Below are 19002 nucleotides of genomic sequence, written 5' to 3' on the forward strand. Positions count from 1 at the left end.
TGATTGGCTGCATTATCTGTCTTGTGAGTGTTCTTTTTTATATTTCTCCTGCTGTATGCATTTGAATTTTCTTAGCGTGCATTCACCAAACCCCCCCCCCCCCCCTTTAGAACGCGACCGGGAGAGACACAAAGTGGCAGGAGCGTAGCGCGCCGTCCGGGGGAGGGAAGCAAAGTGAACAAGACCTAATCATCTCGGAGAGACATTTTGATGGCACTTGAGACTAGACTTTACAACCTTAGGAAGCAAAACCCATGAGACGGTGACTTTTGTATGTCACGCACTACTTACAAACAATTTAAAACAAGTTCATGGACATTGAACCTAGCAGTTGTTGGAATGCTTTTGGCAGACACACTTCATGTGCTCCCACCTCTTAAAACAATGACAAGCGACAAGCAGAACACAGAGCTCACCAGCAGCAGCTGCAGCAAGCCAGCAGATGATCCGAGAGCATCTCCTTAGTGTGCATTCAGTAAAAGTGAAAACAAATGCATATGTAACAATTCCCATGAAAATAACAATCACTTTAAATTGTATATCTGGTAAACCAAACCCGGGGGTGGGCAAGCGAAGCGAGCAGGGGGCAGAGCATCCTAGTTTTCACTAAAATATTTTTAAATAAATCTATTTCAGGAAAGCATTCTCTTGAACAGGAGAAGCTTGAATGAATGAATGAATACTTTTATTGTCATTGCATATTTCTTACACAACAAAATTTGCAGTGGAGTCCCTGGGATGTACATACAGTATATCTATCCATCCATCCATCCATTTTCCAACCCGCTGAATCCGAACACAGGGTCACGGGGGTCTGCCGGAGCCAATCCCAGCCAACACAGGGCACAAGGCAGGGAACCAATCCTGGGCAGGGTGCCAACCCACCGCAGGACACACACAAACACACCCACACACCAAGCACACACTAGGGCCAATTTAGAATCGCCAATCCACCTAGCCTGCATGTCTTTGGATTGTGGGAGGAAACCGGAGCGCCCGGAGGAAACCCACGCAGACACGGGGAGAACATGCAAACTCCACGCAGGGAGGACCCGGGAAGCGAACCCGGGTCCCCAGGTCTCCCAACTGCGAGGCAGCAGCGCTACCCACTGCGCCACCGTGCCGCCCACAGTATATCTAGTCATCCAAAATTCATCATAATTTACACCAAAAATAAATTTACACACGATACAAGTAAAAAACTTTTCAGTAAGACTTAGAAGGCATACGATTCTGAGCTGAACTAGAGTCTTTGGGGTCCTATACAACAACATTTATTTCTAGAGCACATTTTCATACAAATGATGGAGCTCAAAGTGCTTTACATAATGAAGAAAGAGAAAAAACACAAAATACATAAGAAAATAGAATTAGGAAACACTAACATAGAATAAAAGTAAGGTCAGATGGACAGGGAGAACAGAAAAAACAAAAAAAAAACTCCAGACGGCTGGAGAAAAAAAATCTGCAGGGGTTCCAAGGCCACGAGACCACCCAGCCCACTCTAGGCATTCTACCTAACATAAATGACCTCATTATATTCAGGGTTCACATGGAAGAACTTGATGATGATGGTCATGTGGACTTCTGGCCTTTAATCCATTAATGTAGGGACATCACGGTGCTTTGACCCAACAGAAGAGAAAGTAGGGGTTAGTACGGATTACAGAGCCACCAGGAATGATTTTGATAATTAAATGCATATTCAGAGTATCAGGATTAAACTAAAATGAAGCTATGAGAAAGCCATGTTAAAGTAATGTGTTTTCAGAAGTTTTTTAAAGTGCTCCACCATATTAGCCTGGCAAATTTCTATCGGTCAGCTATTCCAGATTTTAAGTGCATAACAGCAGAAGGCCGCCTCACCACTTCTTTTAAGTTTAGCTCTTGGAATTCTAAGTAGACACTCATTTGAAGATCTAAGGCTACAATTTCGAGTGTAAGGTGTAAGACATTCCAAAATATAAGATGGAGTGAGATTATTTAAGGCTTTGTAAACCATAAGCAAGATTTTAAAGCCAATTCTAAATGACACAGGTAACCAGTGTAGTGACATTAAAACTAGGTGGATGTGCTTGGATTTTCTTTTCCGAGATAAGATTCTAGCTGCTGCATTCTGCACTTGTGGCAATCGATTGATGTCTTTTTTTGGTAGTCCTGAGAGGAGTGTATTACAGTAATCTAGCCAACTGAAAACAAAAGCGTGAACTAATTTCTCAGCATCTTGCAATGTTATAAGAGGTCTAACTTTTGCTATATTTCTTAAGTGAAAAAATTGCTGTCCTAGTAATCTGATTAATATGTGATTTAAAATTCAGGTCAGAGTCAATAGTTATGACTAAATTCTTTACCTCCATCTTGACTTTTAATTCTAATGCATCAAGTTTATTTCTAATAACCTCATTATATCCATTTTTGCCAATCACTAAAATTTCTGTTTTCTCCTTATTTAGTTTGAGAAAATTACTACTCAAGGCATTGTGTCAGTGAATCAAGAGAGTCGGGGTCATCAGGCGCTATTGATAAATACAGTTGTGTGTTGTCAGCATAGCTGTGGTAGCTCACGTTATGCCCCGAGATAATCTGACCTAATGGAAGTGCGTAAATTGAAAAAGAGCAGCGGACCCAGGATAGAGCCTTGTGGAATATAGAATATCAGGTGTCTTTGAAGTATAATTACCACAACTAACAAAGAATTTTCTACATGCTAGGTAGGACTCAAATCAATTTAAGACACTGCCAGAGAGGCCCACCCGTTGACTAAGGTAATTTCTAAGAATATTATGATCAATGGTAAACGGCCTCTGTCTGCATTTACCCGCAAGTCATTTACTACTTTAATGAGTGCAGTTTCTGTACTGTGATTTGTTCTGAAACCCGACTGAAACTTAGCAAGAATAGCGCCAATCTGATGGTAGCAAAGAAAAGAGGTGATGGCAGGGGTGAGTTGTATCCCACCAGATGTTGAGAGCTCTGTAGGTGCAGCAAGTCTTGAAGATGTCATCCAGTGTGGGCAGAGGAAGTCCATTAATCTTTTGAGCTGTATTAATGACTCTCTGTAATGCCCTTCTGCCTGCTGCAATGCAGCTGGCATACCATGCTATAATACAGTATGTCAAAACACTCTCAACGGAGCAGCTCTGCAGCCATGTTGGTTTTCTTATGTGTTCTTAAATAACACAGCTGCAACTGAACTCTTTTCACTCAGGCAGTGGAGGTGGTTCTCCATGTGAGGTCATCAGTGATATGCATTCCCAGAAACTTGAAACTGGAAACCCTTTCTACTTCTTCTCTATGATATCTAAAGGAGAGTAACCCTCACACTGTCTCTGACAGTCCAGAATGATTTCTTTGTTTTTTTTGGTGCTCAGTGAAAGTCTACCAATTTAGCCACTTCATCTCTGTATCTCATCTACTCCCTGCCTGAGATCAGGTCCACCACTGTTGTATCATTTGTAAATTTGAAAATTGTATTTGTAGGATGTAGGGTGACACAGTCCTATATGTACAGGGTATATAGAAGGGGACTCAGCACACAACGTTGTGGCACACTGGTGCTGAGGATCAGACTTGAAGAAAAATGATGAGCATGTAGCAGTCCGGTGCCGTTAAGATTCACACCGTTGATAGGACATTGAATTATTTAATGATTTGGTGGGGATTCCAAGAACGCACCCAGCCTTGGCCTGACCCGCACACCCTCACAGGCAGAGACATGAAACAAATAAATGAATAAATAATCTCTCTATTATAAAAGAAAATCTTGAGATGAGACTATTGCCAAGAGATTTTTTCAAGTCCCGCCCTCTTCTCAACCATTTATGGTTAACGGCCTATGCCCACGTACCTCTCACCTCTCATTTGTGTGAATGCTTTTGTGAGACACATTTCCTGCGCTCTCAGCTCCTAGAAATGTTTACGTTTTCCTCACTTTAAGTTCCCAATAAAAGAAGACTTATTATGTCCAAATCTATTGAAGAATTTCATCCTCAAGGGTTACCAACAGAAGAAATGAGTACACGAGCAATCCTAGCACTGAGAAGCGATGAAGTCAAATGACTTAACGCGAAAATTGTCGATCTGTTACATGGCAAATTGGTTAAATGTGTATCAATAGACTATGCTGAAAAAGTTGGTGGTGATGGTGTGGAAGATAAAAAATCAATTATAATATCCCGTAGAATATTTACAACCGTTAACACCATCCGGTCTTCCACCGGCTGAATTACTGTTGAAAGAAGGATGTATCGTAATGTAATTGCGTAATTTACATCTGAGTGATGGGCTATGCAATAGGACAAGATTAGTTGTATTCAAAATCGGTCGAACAATTCTGACATGTAAAATTTTAACAGGCGACAAGAAAGATAATGTAGTACATCTTCCGCAGATAACATTAGACACCAAAGGAGATCTTGATATGCCATTCGTATTAAAGCGTTTACAGTTTTCCATTAGAATAGCTTTTGCTATGAAAATTAACAAATCACAGGGACAAACATTTGAAAAAGTTGGTTTATTTATTAGAGAGAAAGAAATGATATTCACTCACGGGCAGTCATACATTGTGTTGTCATGATGTTACTCCAAACATGGAATCAAAATTCAATGCGATATTGAAGAAAAGTTAATTCAAAAAATTGTTTTTACTGAAGTTTTACAGTAAAAGTGTAACTTTAAAAAGTATTTGCGTGCTATTTCAAAGCCAAACAGAGCAAAAATGAATAACGCAATGATTACCTCTAACGCAACATGAAACATAATTTTCTTTCAATTTATTAAATTTTACTATTTTTTACTATGGTTAATTACTCACTGTAATGTAAAATAGTTAGTACTATTATGCATATGTAACAATTCCCATGCAAATAACAATCTGTTTAAATCGTACATTCGCTTCCCCATACACAAGGGGCAGATCCGTGAAGTGGCTAGCGTGTAACGACTGAGCAAAGCAAGCAGGGGGCAGAGTCTCCCAGTATATTAAATAGAAAATCCAATACAAACAGCGAAAATCAAACAAACTTCCCCTTTCCCCTAACTATCTGTGGCCTGTTGGATAAAAAGTCCTTGATCGACATGCAGAGAGGATTACTGAGGCCCAGCTTCAGGAGTTTAATGACTAACCTGCTGAGGACAAGAATGTTGAATGCAGAACTGTAGTCCACAAACAGCGTTCTCACATATGTCCCCTGTTGTTCTAAATAAAGCTTCACTGTATCCAATGAGTAAGAAGAAGACCAGACCAATGAAAAGAGGATGGAGTGTGGGTCTTCATGTCAACGTTTGTTTGTGTGTGCACTGTGAAATGATTAGACACAACACACTCAAAAAGGTTTGGGACAGCCATCCGTATATTATCCCTGGCTGAAACAAGGGTTTGAATATAGCACTGATGTGCATGGATTGGAGTCTGTAACTGAACTGAACATGATTGGAAAAGATGGTGGTTTTAAATGTCCAGACAGAAAGTGGCATAGTGAACCAGGAAGTGACGTGCTTCTGGGGTCGCCACCGGAAGTGATGTCTTCAGAGTTGGACAGGTTTTCCCATTCTTTTATCTGCAGAGACAACAGAAGAAAGTTTAGCGCACCCCGCAAACAACGGGTCTGGCATGAAATTACCCTCACTTGGTCCATACAGCTCCTTCCTATTCGCACGTGTGTGAAAACACGCACACATTCCCTTCCTGGTTCATGAGTGCACTTTACGGAACCCGTTCTCGTCAAAAGTGCCCTAATTCTCTGTTGTCATGTATTATCTTTGAATGCCTACACTTTTTCACTTGTTGGTTTCCAGATTGAAGGTGTAGCTGACCAATTTTCTCGAACGGGGTGTATTTTTTTCATTAATTTCCTCTTGCCACCCAGTTTTACTAGTTTTATAATTACAAGCAAATTTACCTCGAAATGATGCACTAAAATGGAATTCAAAGCAGTTTAGATATAACTCACTGTAAAAACAAGGAAACAATAGCCCTTTCTGTAAATGTGGTTTGATTAGTGCCAAAAGTCATTTTAATAAAGGCAGAGTGATGCTAAGCAGCTCCCTTTCACAGCTGGAGCACAAACAGAAGAGTTATGAAAATATGTTTACTGTGGTTTTAAGGAGTTTATTGTGAAAGGTGAAAGTTGCTACTTGGGCTAATTTAATCTCCACCTGAGTCCTTTTACCTTTCGCAGTTTGCACTCAGATCAAGGAGGATGAGAATAGTAATTAGACTGCAGTCAGCAGCCATAAGAAGGTTGTTGGTAATTCTAACAAGTGCTGTTTCTGTACTGTGAAGGGGGCGAAAACCAGACTGGAACTTTTCATATAGATTATTATGAGATAAGTGGGAGTGAAGTTGGATAGCTACTATTTTTTCAAGAATTTTAGAGATAAAGGGCAAATTAGAAATAGGGTGAAAATTATTGAAGTTAGGGCGGCACGGTGGCGCAGTGGGTAGCGCTGCTGCCTCACAGTTGGGAGACCTGGTGACCTGGGTTCGCTTCCCGGGTCCTCCCTGCGTGGAGTTTGCATGTTCTCCCCGTGTCTGCATGGGTTTCCTCCAGGCGCTCCGGTTTCCTCCCACAGTTCAAAGACATGCTGGTTAGGTGGATTGGCGATTCTAAATTGGCCTTGGTGTGTGGGTGTGTTTGTATGTGTCCTGTGGTGGGTTGGCACCCTGCCCTGGATTGGTTCCTGCCCTGTGTTGGCTGGGATTGGCTCCAGCAGACCCCTGTGACCCTGTTTTCGGATTCAGCGGGTTGGAAAATGGATGGATGGATGGATTATTGAAGTTAGTAGGATCAGCACCAGGTTTTTTCAGTATCGGGGTTATTGCAGCAGTTTTAAAAGATAAGGGAATAATACCAGTAGTAAGAGAAGAGTGAATTATGGCAGAAATGAGACGGACCAAAGAGGCGAGACAGGCTTTAACCAGAGTTGTAGGGAGGGGGTCCTGCTGACAAGTGGATGACTTAGATTTGCAGATGAGATATGATATTTCTGAGGAAGTGGGGAGCTGGAAAGAAGAAAATGTGTGAAGAGGCGAGTGTAGTTCAAAGGAAGTACAGAGAGAATCAGGACCGAGGTGCTAATGTATCCTCTGGATTTTCTCATTAAGGAAGGACATAAGAGAATTACAGAAAGCAGTTAAGTAAAGGTGAGATGGTAAAGAGTCTGGAGGTTGTGTAACATTATTAAGTAGTGAAAACAAAGTCTTGGTGTTACCTGTATTACAAGTAATTAACTGAGTGTAACAGTTAGATTTGGTTTGGGCTATACAATCCTTGTAATAGAGTACATGATTTTTATGCATCTCGTTGTGTCCATGGGGGTATTTTTCGTACGTGGATTAGTCGTTTAGCCGGATGTAATTGTTGACGATTTGGCCTGATCCTGGATCTGTCGGTTTTTCGAAACTCTTGCTGGAAGTGTTGTCATAGCAACACATCCTAATCCGCAAACCTGCTCGGAGCAGGTTTGCTCGATGTAAACAAGGATTAGTTTACACACATGATCAGTGACGGTGCGTGGAAGTCATCCAGTCATGGCTTCGCCGTTCATGAATGAGACAACCAATTGATATTGGTGCGCAAATTATACGAAGAGAATTTCATATAGAGAGGGTTTTGCGCGATCAGCAAGATCCTTTATTGCTCCCGGAGGAAATTCTGTATGAAAGATACCGCTTTAGCCGAGGGGGAATATTGTACTTCAAAGATTTATTAGCTCCGTATATTCGAAGTCAAACTCAGCGAAGTCGGGCTCTCACAACCACACAGACAGTATGCATTGCTTTGAGGTTTCTTGCAAGCGGCACTTTTTTATATACTGTAGGCGATGCGGAACATCTATCGAAAAAAGTGCAGTTTGCCAGGCAATTCGTAAAGTCTGTTTGGCTCTGAAACATTTCCTTCGGGTTTTCATTGTGTTTCCTGGACACCTGCGTGTGCAGACAATAAAAGAGGCGTATCATGCCATTGCAGGTAGGTAATACACAGGCAAAAACACCCACAGTTCCATAAAGAATCCCACAATCAGCCTAACATTCTCATTACCAAGGATTTCCAAATGTGATTGGGGCACATGGGACTGATCAGAGTGGAGTTTGATCAAACATTATTTGGAAAATGTACCTCTCTTCCTGATGAATAATCAGACACAGTGTCTTCATCAAATATTTGACCTTCGTCAATATCTCTTTGGTCAGACACAGGTTCAAGGGATATGACATTCCCTGCAACTGACCCAACAAAAAAGAGGGCTATATGGAACATACCTATGGCACACAATGAGGACAAATATATGCAATGACCATCCTTTACCTGAAATGAAGTGACCACTGCATCCTGCCACTGGTTCTGAGGAGGAGCTTCCCCCTGGAATGCCCTCAGAAACAGGGTGATGGGCATTTTGCTGGAGAGCCAACTCTTCTGCAGGGGTTAGGTTTGGACCACGTGGACCTCCACCTGTTTTTTGCTTGTCTGCCTCCTTATTAGCTTTAAAATTAATGTTTTTTAATATTATATATGATTCTTTATGTCAACAATTCTTCAAATAGTTATATACCAATATTTACCAGTTTGAAGTATATTCTTGTACTTCACTTTAACCTGTTCCCATGTTCTCTTTGTGCTCACGTTTGATCTGGAATTATGACATATTAAATAATAATTAATCTGACACATAGGAAATGAAACGCTGCATTCAGTAAGTACAATGCACACTACTTAGCGTTTAATTTGACGGCCACTTTTTGTCAGCCGTCTTTTCTGGTTTGGGCTGCTTTTGCAGTGTTACCCTTTGTGCATATTAAATCTTGAAATTCTTCATGTCCTTTGAATAAAAAGGTCTTGCGCCGCGTGTGTGAAAAAAAAATGCGCCCGTTCTTTCGTCATTTTGTTACAGCCTATCAAAGACTTGCTGATCATATTTTCTAGACTCTATATATATGGGCTTTTCACTCAGCGCGGGCGCATGCATTTATCTCGTATGATTAGATCCAATTAGACTAATCTAATACACGGCTGTGTTTGAAAAACTGACCTATCCCGGATAAGTGTCACCGGCATTGACTTATCCAAGATGAGGCACCTGATCTCAGATAATTTAAGCGATGTACGAAAAATACCCCCCATGTCCAGGATTTTATAGTTTATATGTTTGCTGCCCAGTAATAAAATTGAAAGTTAGGTAGAGCCATGCTACCTTCTGCCTTAGGTCTTTGTAGGGTCGCTCTTTGGATATGTCGATGTTTTGAATTCCAAATAAATTAGGTTATGGTTGAATCTAATTTCTTAAAAAACAATTTATTGATTAATATTGGAATGTTATAAAATAACAAGAGAAGCTTCAGAAGGATATTCATCATAACAATGTTAATTCTTCCAGCTAAAGTGAGATGAAGGGTTGACCATCTACGCAAGTCTTGCTTCATTTTTTTCATACAGACAGCGAAATTTTGTTGATAGAGGGCTTTATGTCTACTTGTGATATTTACCCCTAGGTATTTAAACTGATCTGCAATAATAAAAGGGAAGGTGTCCAATCTAATATTGTGTGCTTGAGAATTCACTGGAAAGAGCACACTTTTAGTCAAATTAATTCTGAGACCAGAAATCTTTTGAAATTCTGTTAATACTGTTAGGACTGCAGGCACAGTATTTTGTGGGTCTGATACATACAGTATCTGCATAGAGAGAAATTATCTGTGCAAGTCCTTCTTAGTTGTTTTTCTGCTTCATCCGTAGTGGTAAAGATGTAACGCTTGTCTTGAATATCCACTTTCAGTTTGACAGGATAAAAAAGGTTGTATCTGATCTCGGCTTTCAGTAAACGCTGTGTAATGTTGTAGAAAGAGGCACGTTTAGCAGCTGTTGAGGATGAGAAATCAGGGAAAATACTAAATTTCAAATATAATCTATTGTTTCTGTCTGAGAAAGTGACATTACATTAAATTTAGATTGTGATTTTTCGAAACGCACGAGAAAAGTCCTAGTTTTAGATGTATTTGATCCCCGTATGCGGTAAGCTGCTGCTATCTCGGTGTCTGATTTAAAGTCCTCTCCAATTATTTTTAAGAATAGTTCAGTTGCGAATTTCACTGGGTTTGGACTTTTACGATTCTCAGGTAGACCTTCGATTCTAATATTATTCCTTCTGTATCCATCTTCCAGAGCAGCAAGTCTGTCTCCAAGTTTTTTGCATTCGGAATTCGCAGCTGTTGCTTTCCCGTCGGCGGTGGATGCCAGATGTTCAGCTGTTTCAATTCGAGTCATAAATGTTTGCGTAACGTCTTTCAACTGATCACCAAGTGCTCTCAGTTTTTCCTCAAACTTTGACGCATTTTCCTGAATGTGTACCTCAATTTTTTACAGCATACCTTTAAAGGCTGCCTCAAAGCGATTATATACACGTTTCTCCTAGTCTTTATTATCCTGCCGCAGCTCCTGCAGCTCCAGCTGCAGCTTCTCGTTTGTCTTGAGCATACCATTTATTTCTTTCTTTCTTTATATCTTTCTTGAGCTCAGCGATCATTACCTTCAGTTCTGACAGATCATTTCGACCTTTGCACTCCGCGGGTGAAGCGGCAAACCCCTTTACAGCCGATGCTCCCGGCTCGCGAGAAGTAGATGATAATGCGACGAGCTATTGTGACCTGCATCACTTGCACATTTGCTCCCACTTTCGCTCTCAACTGGAGACGATGCAGCGGACTGGGGTCCCAGGAGATCCGTGCTTTCGCCCGTCTGCTCCAAGTCAGTCTCTGTAAGGCCATACCATACAGATTATATACCATCACTTCTATTTATTATTTATTTTATTTTTATTTATGTTCATATATTTTTATTTTTATTTATGTTATTTGTTTGTTTTCTTTTATTCTATTATTGTAAAGCACTTTGGCCACAGCATTCCTATGTTGTTTTAAATGTGCTATATAAATAAATTTGACATTGACATTGATTGTCTGAGGGAATATGGACTTGGGTAAAAAGCAGTGTTGGGGTAACAGACAAGATCCTAGTTAATGGAGGTCTGCACCAGGGGACTTCTTGAAGTCCTTACCGCCTTGATCTTGTTATGGATTTGTTGCCTCGTGGGATAAAAGAGCAATCCCCCTGGAAGTGGAGAGGAAGAGGGAAGAATGGAGAAGGGATCTGAAAGGCAGAGGGTTGAAGAGAAATAGGAAGAAGAAGAAGACAGAATATATGAAGATTCCAAAGTTCACCTGCAGGAAGAGCTATCGAAAAGAGTGGATACACTTAAACATCAAGGATCAGTGGTAGCCAAAGAAGGAGAATTAACTGCAGAGATAACCCACAGAGTGACATGTGGATGGAACAATTGGAAGAATGAATGAGGAGTGTTGTGTGAATTAAGGTGGAGGTTAAAGGTAAGACAATAGCAAAACCACCAATGATGTATTTAGCTGAGTATTATGGGCAGTAAAAAGGAGCACAGCAGGAGAAGAAGTTAGATGTGGTGGAAATGGGAAAGCTGAAATGGACATTTGGAATTACAGAAAAGGACAGAATAAGAAAAGAGACCATCAGAGGTACCACAAAAGTGGTAGAGATATCCACGAAAGTACAGGAAAGTTGGTTGAAGTGGTATGGACATGTAATGAGGAGAGACAATGAATATGTGGGTAAAAGAGTGATGGGAATGGAAGTCCAGGATAAGAAAAGCTGTAAGGAGGGTGGCCAAAGTGGAGATGGATGGATAAAGTCAAAGAAAATCTGAAGGAAAAGGTCTTGACTGGCCAAGCTGTTTGGAGAACAGTTAATCAAGAACATCAACCCCAAATATGGGAAAAGATGAAGAGGAAGAAGACTTCAATAATTATATTATTTTTCATTGAATTACACTACATTAGTAATATTTTTAAAAAGTAAACGCTTCTCATACAGTAGACATCCCATATGTTTATGCAACATGGACTAAAGTCAATTCTGGGGCCACTCCAGGATTAGGTGCCCTGAAACTTAAACTTTATTAGTTCCACAGTAAACTCACCCCTTTACAGCCACCACCATTACACCAACCACAGACACAAACAACTGTGAAGATCACCAACGATTCTCAAAGTGGATGCCACACCCCTCTCACAGACCCCCCCAACCCATCCAAAGACCAGCTCTGATTCTTCACAGGGGAATGGCATGCATAATTGTGTTTCAATCTCCAATAGGACCCCCAAACCCATTCTGACCATCATCAAGGAATGGGCCTCGAAGGGCAAGATTGGGTTGTGACCAAAAAGAAAAAAGGTTAAGAGCCCCTAAACACTCATAAAGATTTCTCATGTTGATTTAATTACTGTATTGTTTGTTTTGGAAAATACTCCTAAAGTAAGAAACAATGCTAAAATGATGTTCATGATGTTCTAATGCTTTAGGGAGTGACATCGTCAGAAGAACTAAATGAACAGAATCAGGAGTGCCTATTGTGACGCCTGTAGTGATGTACCCTAATCTGTTGTGACTTTGGGGGGGTTGGGTTGTGTTTGTGTGAGGTGGGAGTATGAAAGGAAGTTGTCATCCTTGAAGACTTAGTGCTGTAATTTTGTCCACCGCTATGTATGGGCTGCCATGCAACCCACCCTCATCAACCCCATATTTGTGTCCATGTTCACTTACAGCAAGAACAGGCATCTAATGTGGACATTATTGGAGAATAAAAACAGCAACCACGGAAGCCCTCCAGTGTTTCGATTGAAGACCCCTGGCTTGCATTAAAAAAAAAAAAGGCAATTTGTTCAGGCCAGGATACACAAGATCTACGAGTACCGCATTTACTATGAACTAAGAACCTTAGACTGCACCGTGAGTCCCAGCAGGCACAGTGTTTATTAAACAAAATAATCTACAATGCTTACAGCTGACAGTGCCAGTTTATCATGTGCCACTGTACAATAAAATTGGAAACGCATTTATATGTGTCTGGTGTGAGTTTGACCAGTGAGCGCTGCGACAAAAATTGACTCGGACCTGCAGCTACTGATAGGTCCCTCAACCATCAACTGTTTTTTTGAGAATCCATTTAATAATAAACTGAATTTGATAATGGAAAGCTGAGTGAATGTGCGATATAATGGTGGCACAGTGATTAGAGCTGCCTGCCTCTTTGTTCCAGCGTCATGGGTTACTGGAGCAGGGTGGTTCCATAAATGCAGCTTGAGTGTTGCATATGTAATATGTATGGGGTTTTCACCGGGTCATCCAGTTTTACTTCTTTCTTCCAACATTTCCTAAGACAATCGAGTTCGGTGGACTTTTTGACTGTCTCAGGGCTGTTTTTGTCTTGCGCTCAGTGCTGCTGGGGGAGCTAAATTACATTAAAGGGATGGAAGAATGCTGCGGTGGGTTGGCACCCTGCCCAGGATTGTTTCCTGCCTTGTGCCCTGTGTTGGCTGGGATTGGCTCCAGCAGACCCCTGTGACCCTGTGTTCGGATTCAGCGGGTTGGAAAATGGATGGATGGATGGATGGATGGAAGAATGTTAATGCGAATTTGTATTTTTTAGTGCATCCAACTCTGGAATTTTAACCAGAGTTCACTATATAAGAACAATATTGTATTTATATTAAGTTCATTTTTAAGGGTGATTTTGCTAGTTGATCGACATTCCATCTAAAATTAAACAAAAAAGAATATTTATAGCAAAAAAATTTCATACAAATTTTAAAAAGAAAATGTAATGCTGATATTAGTGTATTAAATGGAGCTTCTGACAAGACAAGCTTGTAATGCAGTTATATGTAATTGAAGTCAGTATAACCTCGACCCGCCTCCTTTTGTGGGAGGAGCTTCACTGAAACAAACCCGAAAGAATTCAGATTTCTAAAGCACATCTTCAACGTCAAGCAACATCGCGACACGCGCCCTCACACGATGGCAGGCTCGACCTTCACACTGCTGGTTGTTTTAAGTCTTGCAAGTAAGTTCCGTTCAGACTCATTAAGAAGAAAAATTGACGTCGGTATCTTTTAATCATGTTTAACGTTTCAGTGTTTAATTCATTTACAAATGCACGCTGACAAAGCTGTACTGTTTAACTGTTCGTTGGTTTTGAATAATATTAAGTGTGCGTTGGGAGTAATCAGCACTTACCTGTACATTGAGACAGGTACCCGCTGCAGTGCCACTTCAGTCAGCTGCCTTCCCCGTAGTTCGGGAATTTAAAAAAATGAACGATTAAATATACTGCATCGACGTTCATGTCGCTGGAGGTCAGGGGTGTGATGGCTATTACTGTAACTGGACATTAAATCGGAAGGCATGCCGGTTCCGATCTCGCTTCCGATTTATTGTGTCACCCTCAAGGCACTTTAATTGTTCACAGTGCAATTTCTAAAAGGAAAAAAAAAGTTAAAACAATTGCAGTGATGGCTAAATTACACAGATAGAAAAGAAATAACGAGCGTTAACCAAAATAATAATTGTAACTCAGCATTTTTCCAATATATTTATATTACTCTTGTAATGGAATGAACAAAGTACTTTACAACAGAAACATCTTATAGTGCGCAAATTGAATTTTTCTCATTGCTGTTTTTGTCGGAGTCTTGTTAACCCCATTATTAAAAAAAGGGCCATCATTCATAAATAAATCTACACTTGTTAAGCGATCAGTACTGATGTAACATTTTGCCTGACTTTTTCGATTGTTCTTTTAAAAAATCATATTTTCTGTTTTATTTTTTATAGAGTATTTTATTCGAAATGCACGAATTCCTAATGATATTTTCATAACTCCAAGCTCAATAAAAATATGCAGGAAATACTATGCGGAAGCATTGTGATTATTTAACAACAATATCTTTTTCATCATTAAATGAAGAAGTTGCTTATTTGTAATATATATATATATATATATATATATATATATATATATATATATATATATATATATATATATATATATATAAATATAAACAATTATTTATTTCTATAGAACATTTTTATAAACAGGACGTACTTCAAAGTGCAAAGTGTCAACGAAATAGTTACAAGACAAGAAAAACAAAATAAAAATAACAATGAATAAACAGTATACAAATAAAATAAATACGCATTTGCATAAAAAAGACAAAAATATATGCTGTTTCTGTTGTTGTTGTTATTATTATTATTATTATTATTATTATTATTATTTTACAGCCCTGTTGCTTGCTCAGCCAAACAGCGCACCTTTTCCAAGTAATGTAAGTAAACCTCTAAAGAGATATCTAACAAACTGAAAACGAGTTATTATTATTATTATTATTATTATTATTATTATTATTATTATTATGCGGTGTGCAATGCATGACGTGTTTTGTAATGTTGATTTACATTTAAAAAATCTGTAACACGTTTTTAAAATGAAAAGCTGATAAGAGAAATGTAAAATATGATTTGGTTTATAAAGGATTCTTGCTCCTTCAGAGCCGAGTACTTGCTTGGTAGTTTAATGTACATGAAGAATTCAAATAGCTAGATTTCTTATTTATATACTGCCTATCTATCTATCTATCTATCTATCTATCTATCTATCTATCTATCTATCTATCTATCTATCTATCTATCTATCTATCTATCTATCTATCTATCTATCTATCTAAGTCAAATCGAGTGAATTGAATCACACAATTCAGAGCATTTCAATAAATGCACGCACCTTTTGGTTTGCACGGCGAACTGTTTTATTTAGCGTGCGTTTGCAAACTCTGAAGTGCCCCGCAGGGTGATTTACAAAGCAGCCAGCTATCATCAGGTAGGGAAACAAATGTCAAGACTCGAGAGTTTATTTTTCTTTTAGATCATAACACTAAGTTTATCCTTATTGACGATCTCAATTAACTTGTTCACAGCATTTTTGTGGCATATACAACACGCCAGCTGACTGTCCCGACGAGCCCAGCTTGGTGTGCGGAGATGACGGAAACACCTACAAGAATGAATGTCAGCTTTGCTTCGAGTACCTGTAAGTAGATCGGCTTTGTGAACTTCGCCTTTTTCGGATTCTATAAAAGATATGAATGTTCATTACAATACAAAATATGCTTAAGACACTCGTTTATTCCAATTCAAAGTTTCGAGGGTCAAAAAAGCTGGATGGCATTTATTTGTTTCTTTAAATATTAATGTTTACATGTTGTTTAGGCTCTTATCTGTGTATTTAATCGTTCATGTGTGATTTAATTCTTTTTTCAAAATATTATTTATGGATTACTCGATTGATATTTTACAGTGATTCTTGTCCAGTTATAATAACTATGAAGTGTACTATTTAATTACAAGAATCTATCCGTTTTCAAATTCGCCTAGTCTAAAGAGGGTGGATTCTCTCCCTAACAAAAAAAAGAAAAAATTCTCCTAAAACCCCGCATCCCCATCGGACCGGACCCTATTCAAAGAGTAAAGGGTACTGACCCATGCAATCCAATCGTTTAAAATAGTTTTATTTGGGCTCTTTCGGGAACCATGCTCGTTTCTCCTACAGGAAAATCAGTCGAACAGCCAATCAACTTTAAAGTCAGCCCATGACAACATAAATAAAGAAATGCCCAGAGTGAAAAAAACCCTTGCACAAAATGTATTTGAAGTGAAATAATAATAATAATAATAAATCTGTAATTTTAAGTAAACACACACACACATACACACACATATACTGTATAGTCAAAGATTACTGAATATTTGATTGATTTATTTTCTTTAATTACATTTTAAGCACTACAAGTATTATATATCTATACTAGGGGGCTTCGCCCCTGCTTGCTTAGCTCGCCAGCCACCCTGCCTGCGCTACGCTCCAGCAACTTCACGTCTCTGCCGCTCGCGTATGTGGATTTCACTTTCACCAAACAACAAAACGTTTAATTCTCGCGGATATGTGTGAATTTCCCCTTGGGATTAATAAAGTATCTATCTATCTATCTATCTATCTATCTATCTATCTATCTATCTATCTATCTATCTATCTATCTATCTATCTATCTATCTATCTATCTATCTCTTCATTGGGAAGAATCACTACTTTTCCTTGATAGCAACACGAATTAGACGATCTACAAGTCTCCGACTTAAAGTTTAAAGCCAAACAATATCTACACCCTTCTGTCATATCACCTATGTCCATATATTCGATCTCTTTTCACTTTTACCTTTTTGTCAATATCGCATTGAATTTTGATTCTGTGTTTGTAATTACATCGTGACAACGCAACGTAGAACTGCCGGTAAATGAATATCGTTTCTTTCTCTCTACACAAACTGAGTCTGAGCATTCACACAAATGAGAAATGATTGGACCGTGTGTTTGTATGTGGGCGGGACTATTCCAAATCTCTTTGCATAAAGTTTTGTCTCTCGGGGCTTGAATTTTTCTCTCACGGGATTTCACTTTCACCAAACAATAAATCTTTTAATTCTCATTCTTCATATTTTAATTCCTCCATCTTTCTTTCTCTTCAAGTCATTCTGGCACAGCTTGGTCGTATGTTTATCATTTCATTATCCTTCTTTAGTACAAATGGGGCTGGTCGGAAAATGCTTTGGTAGCTCCAGTAGCTAGGATTAGTGCAGGTCACCAAATCTAGAGTCTGCAAGACAACCATAGACTATCGCGGTATCGAGAGAAGGAGCATTGGTATATTGGTTGTGTGTATTTGGTAGTGTTCACTTAGGAAAATCTGTTATTTTAACCCAAGATTGTAATGGGTTAGTTGGTCTGAGTTTTGGGGGCTCAGTAGCTCCCTATTGGCTACTTATCCACACACACACACACACACACACACACACACACACACACACACACACACACGCACACACACACACACACACACACACACACATATGAATATTAGATAGATAATTAAAGGCACTATACTATAAAATAGATAGATAGTGTGACCACCAGGGGATGCTGCAGCTCCCCAAATACCCAACACATACAGGCTTGGATACAATTGCAGTAAACAAGAGGATTTATTTTGTAGGAAACTCTTCCAGTAAGCATTTACCATGCCCCACCCACAATACAAATTCACAGGCACTCTGCAACTCTGTAGTCTTTTCTTCCATTCCTCAAAGCAAGCATTGTTGTCCTCCTCTGAACTCTGGTTCTTGGAATTTTTGCAGACAGCTCCTTTAATAGCACACCCAGAAGCACTCCCAATGTCCCAAAGCTTTGGTTTAGTAACACTTCTAGGTGAGGTAGAAGCCTGACAGAGCAGGGCTTGCCAGTTCCCACAGCACCCCCTGGTGGCACTTACTGGGCACTGCATGGCTGAAGCAAAGAACTCCAGTTCCCATGATGCCCTGTGAGAATCTGGGGTGCTGCTGCAACTCATGGGTTGCCATCTAGCAAATCATTGGAGACAATTCCCTGCACATGCTATCTCCTTGGTCCTTCCAAGGCAAGGTTCCCAGATGGTTTCTGTCACAATAGATACTGTAGATAGTATAAGGGATACCATGCAGGGACTGGCATTCAAGCCAGAGCTGTACTGGGATTCCTACCCAGCTAGGATACCAGTAGCATGGAAGGACAGGGGAAAACAATTTGTTTAAGGCATTGTCTCCCACAGCATGCTGGGCAGCAGAGTCCCTGTGTGGTAGTACATTTGCGGATGCCCACAGGACAGGTTGGGGAACTGTAGTCCTTTGGACCAGCTCTGTTGGGTTCTGCAAGTGCTGCCTAGGAGTGCTGAAGGGAATGCTGTAACCTACTTTGCAGGGTTTCAGCATCACCCGGAAGTACTCCCAAGCCACGTTCAGAGAGCCAGAGTCAAGATGAGGAAGACAAAGCTTGCTGGAGGAGCAGAGGAAAGATGACAGAGAATCATAGAGTTGCTTATTGTGAAAGATGTGGTTGTGGTGTGGGAAACTTTTCCCTGTAAGGGGTTCACACAATAAAACCTTTTGTTCACTTTGGAAGTTGTGTCTGGAGTTTGGGGAGCTGCAGTGCACCCAGGGGACCACAACAGATAGATATGAAAGGCTCTTTATAACATTTACTTGTAAA

The 19002-nt window shown here is 39.8% G+C and overlaps 2 protein-coding genes across 9 annotated transcripts in view; one reads left to right on the top strand and one right to left on the bottom strand.

Moving 5' to 3' along the window:
• LOC114647356 (uncharacterized) overlaps positions 1–19002 on the bottom strand; it is a 289364-nt gene that overhangs the window by 64864 nt on the left and 205498 nt on the right. The window lies entirely within an intron of this gene.
• Positions 13693–19002, top strand: part of LOC114647358 (probable pancreatic secretory proteinase inhibitor) — a 161537-nt gene continuing 156227 nt past the window's right edge. For 2 of the 5 annotated variants that reach the window (XM_051923524.1, XM_028796056.2), the window contains exons 1-3: positions 13762–13929; positions 15153–15196; positions 15845–15957. In XM_051923524.1, coding sequence (XP_051779484.1) covers positions 13884–13929; positions 15153–15196; positions 15845–15957 — 203 coding nt within the window. In that variant the 5' untranslated portion in view covers positions 13762–13883. Of the gene's footprint in view, positions 13930–15152; positions 15197–15844; positions 15958–19002 lie in introns of all 5 variants that reach the window. The other 3 variants (XM_051923525.1, XR_007934197.1, XM_028796057.2) reach the window with 3 other exon arrangements.

This window comes from Erpetoichthys calabaricus, chromosome 2 (assembly GCF_900747795.2).
Source record: "Erpetoichthys calabaricus chromosome 2, fErpCal1.3, whole genome shotgun sequence".
NCBI lineage: Eukaryota > Metazoa > Chordata > Cladistia > Polypteriformes > Polypteridae > Erpetoichthys > Erpetoichthys calabaricus.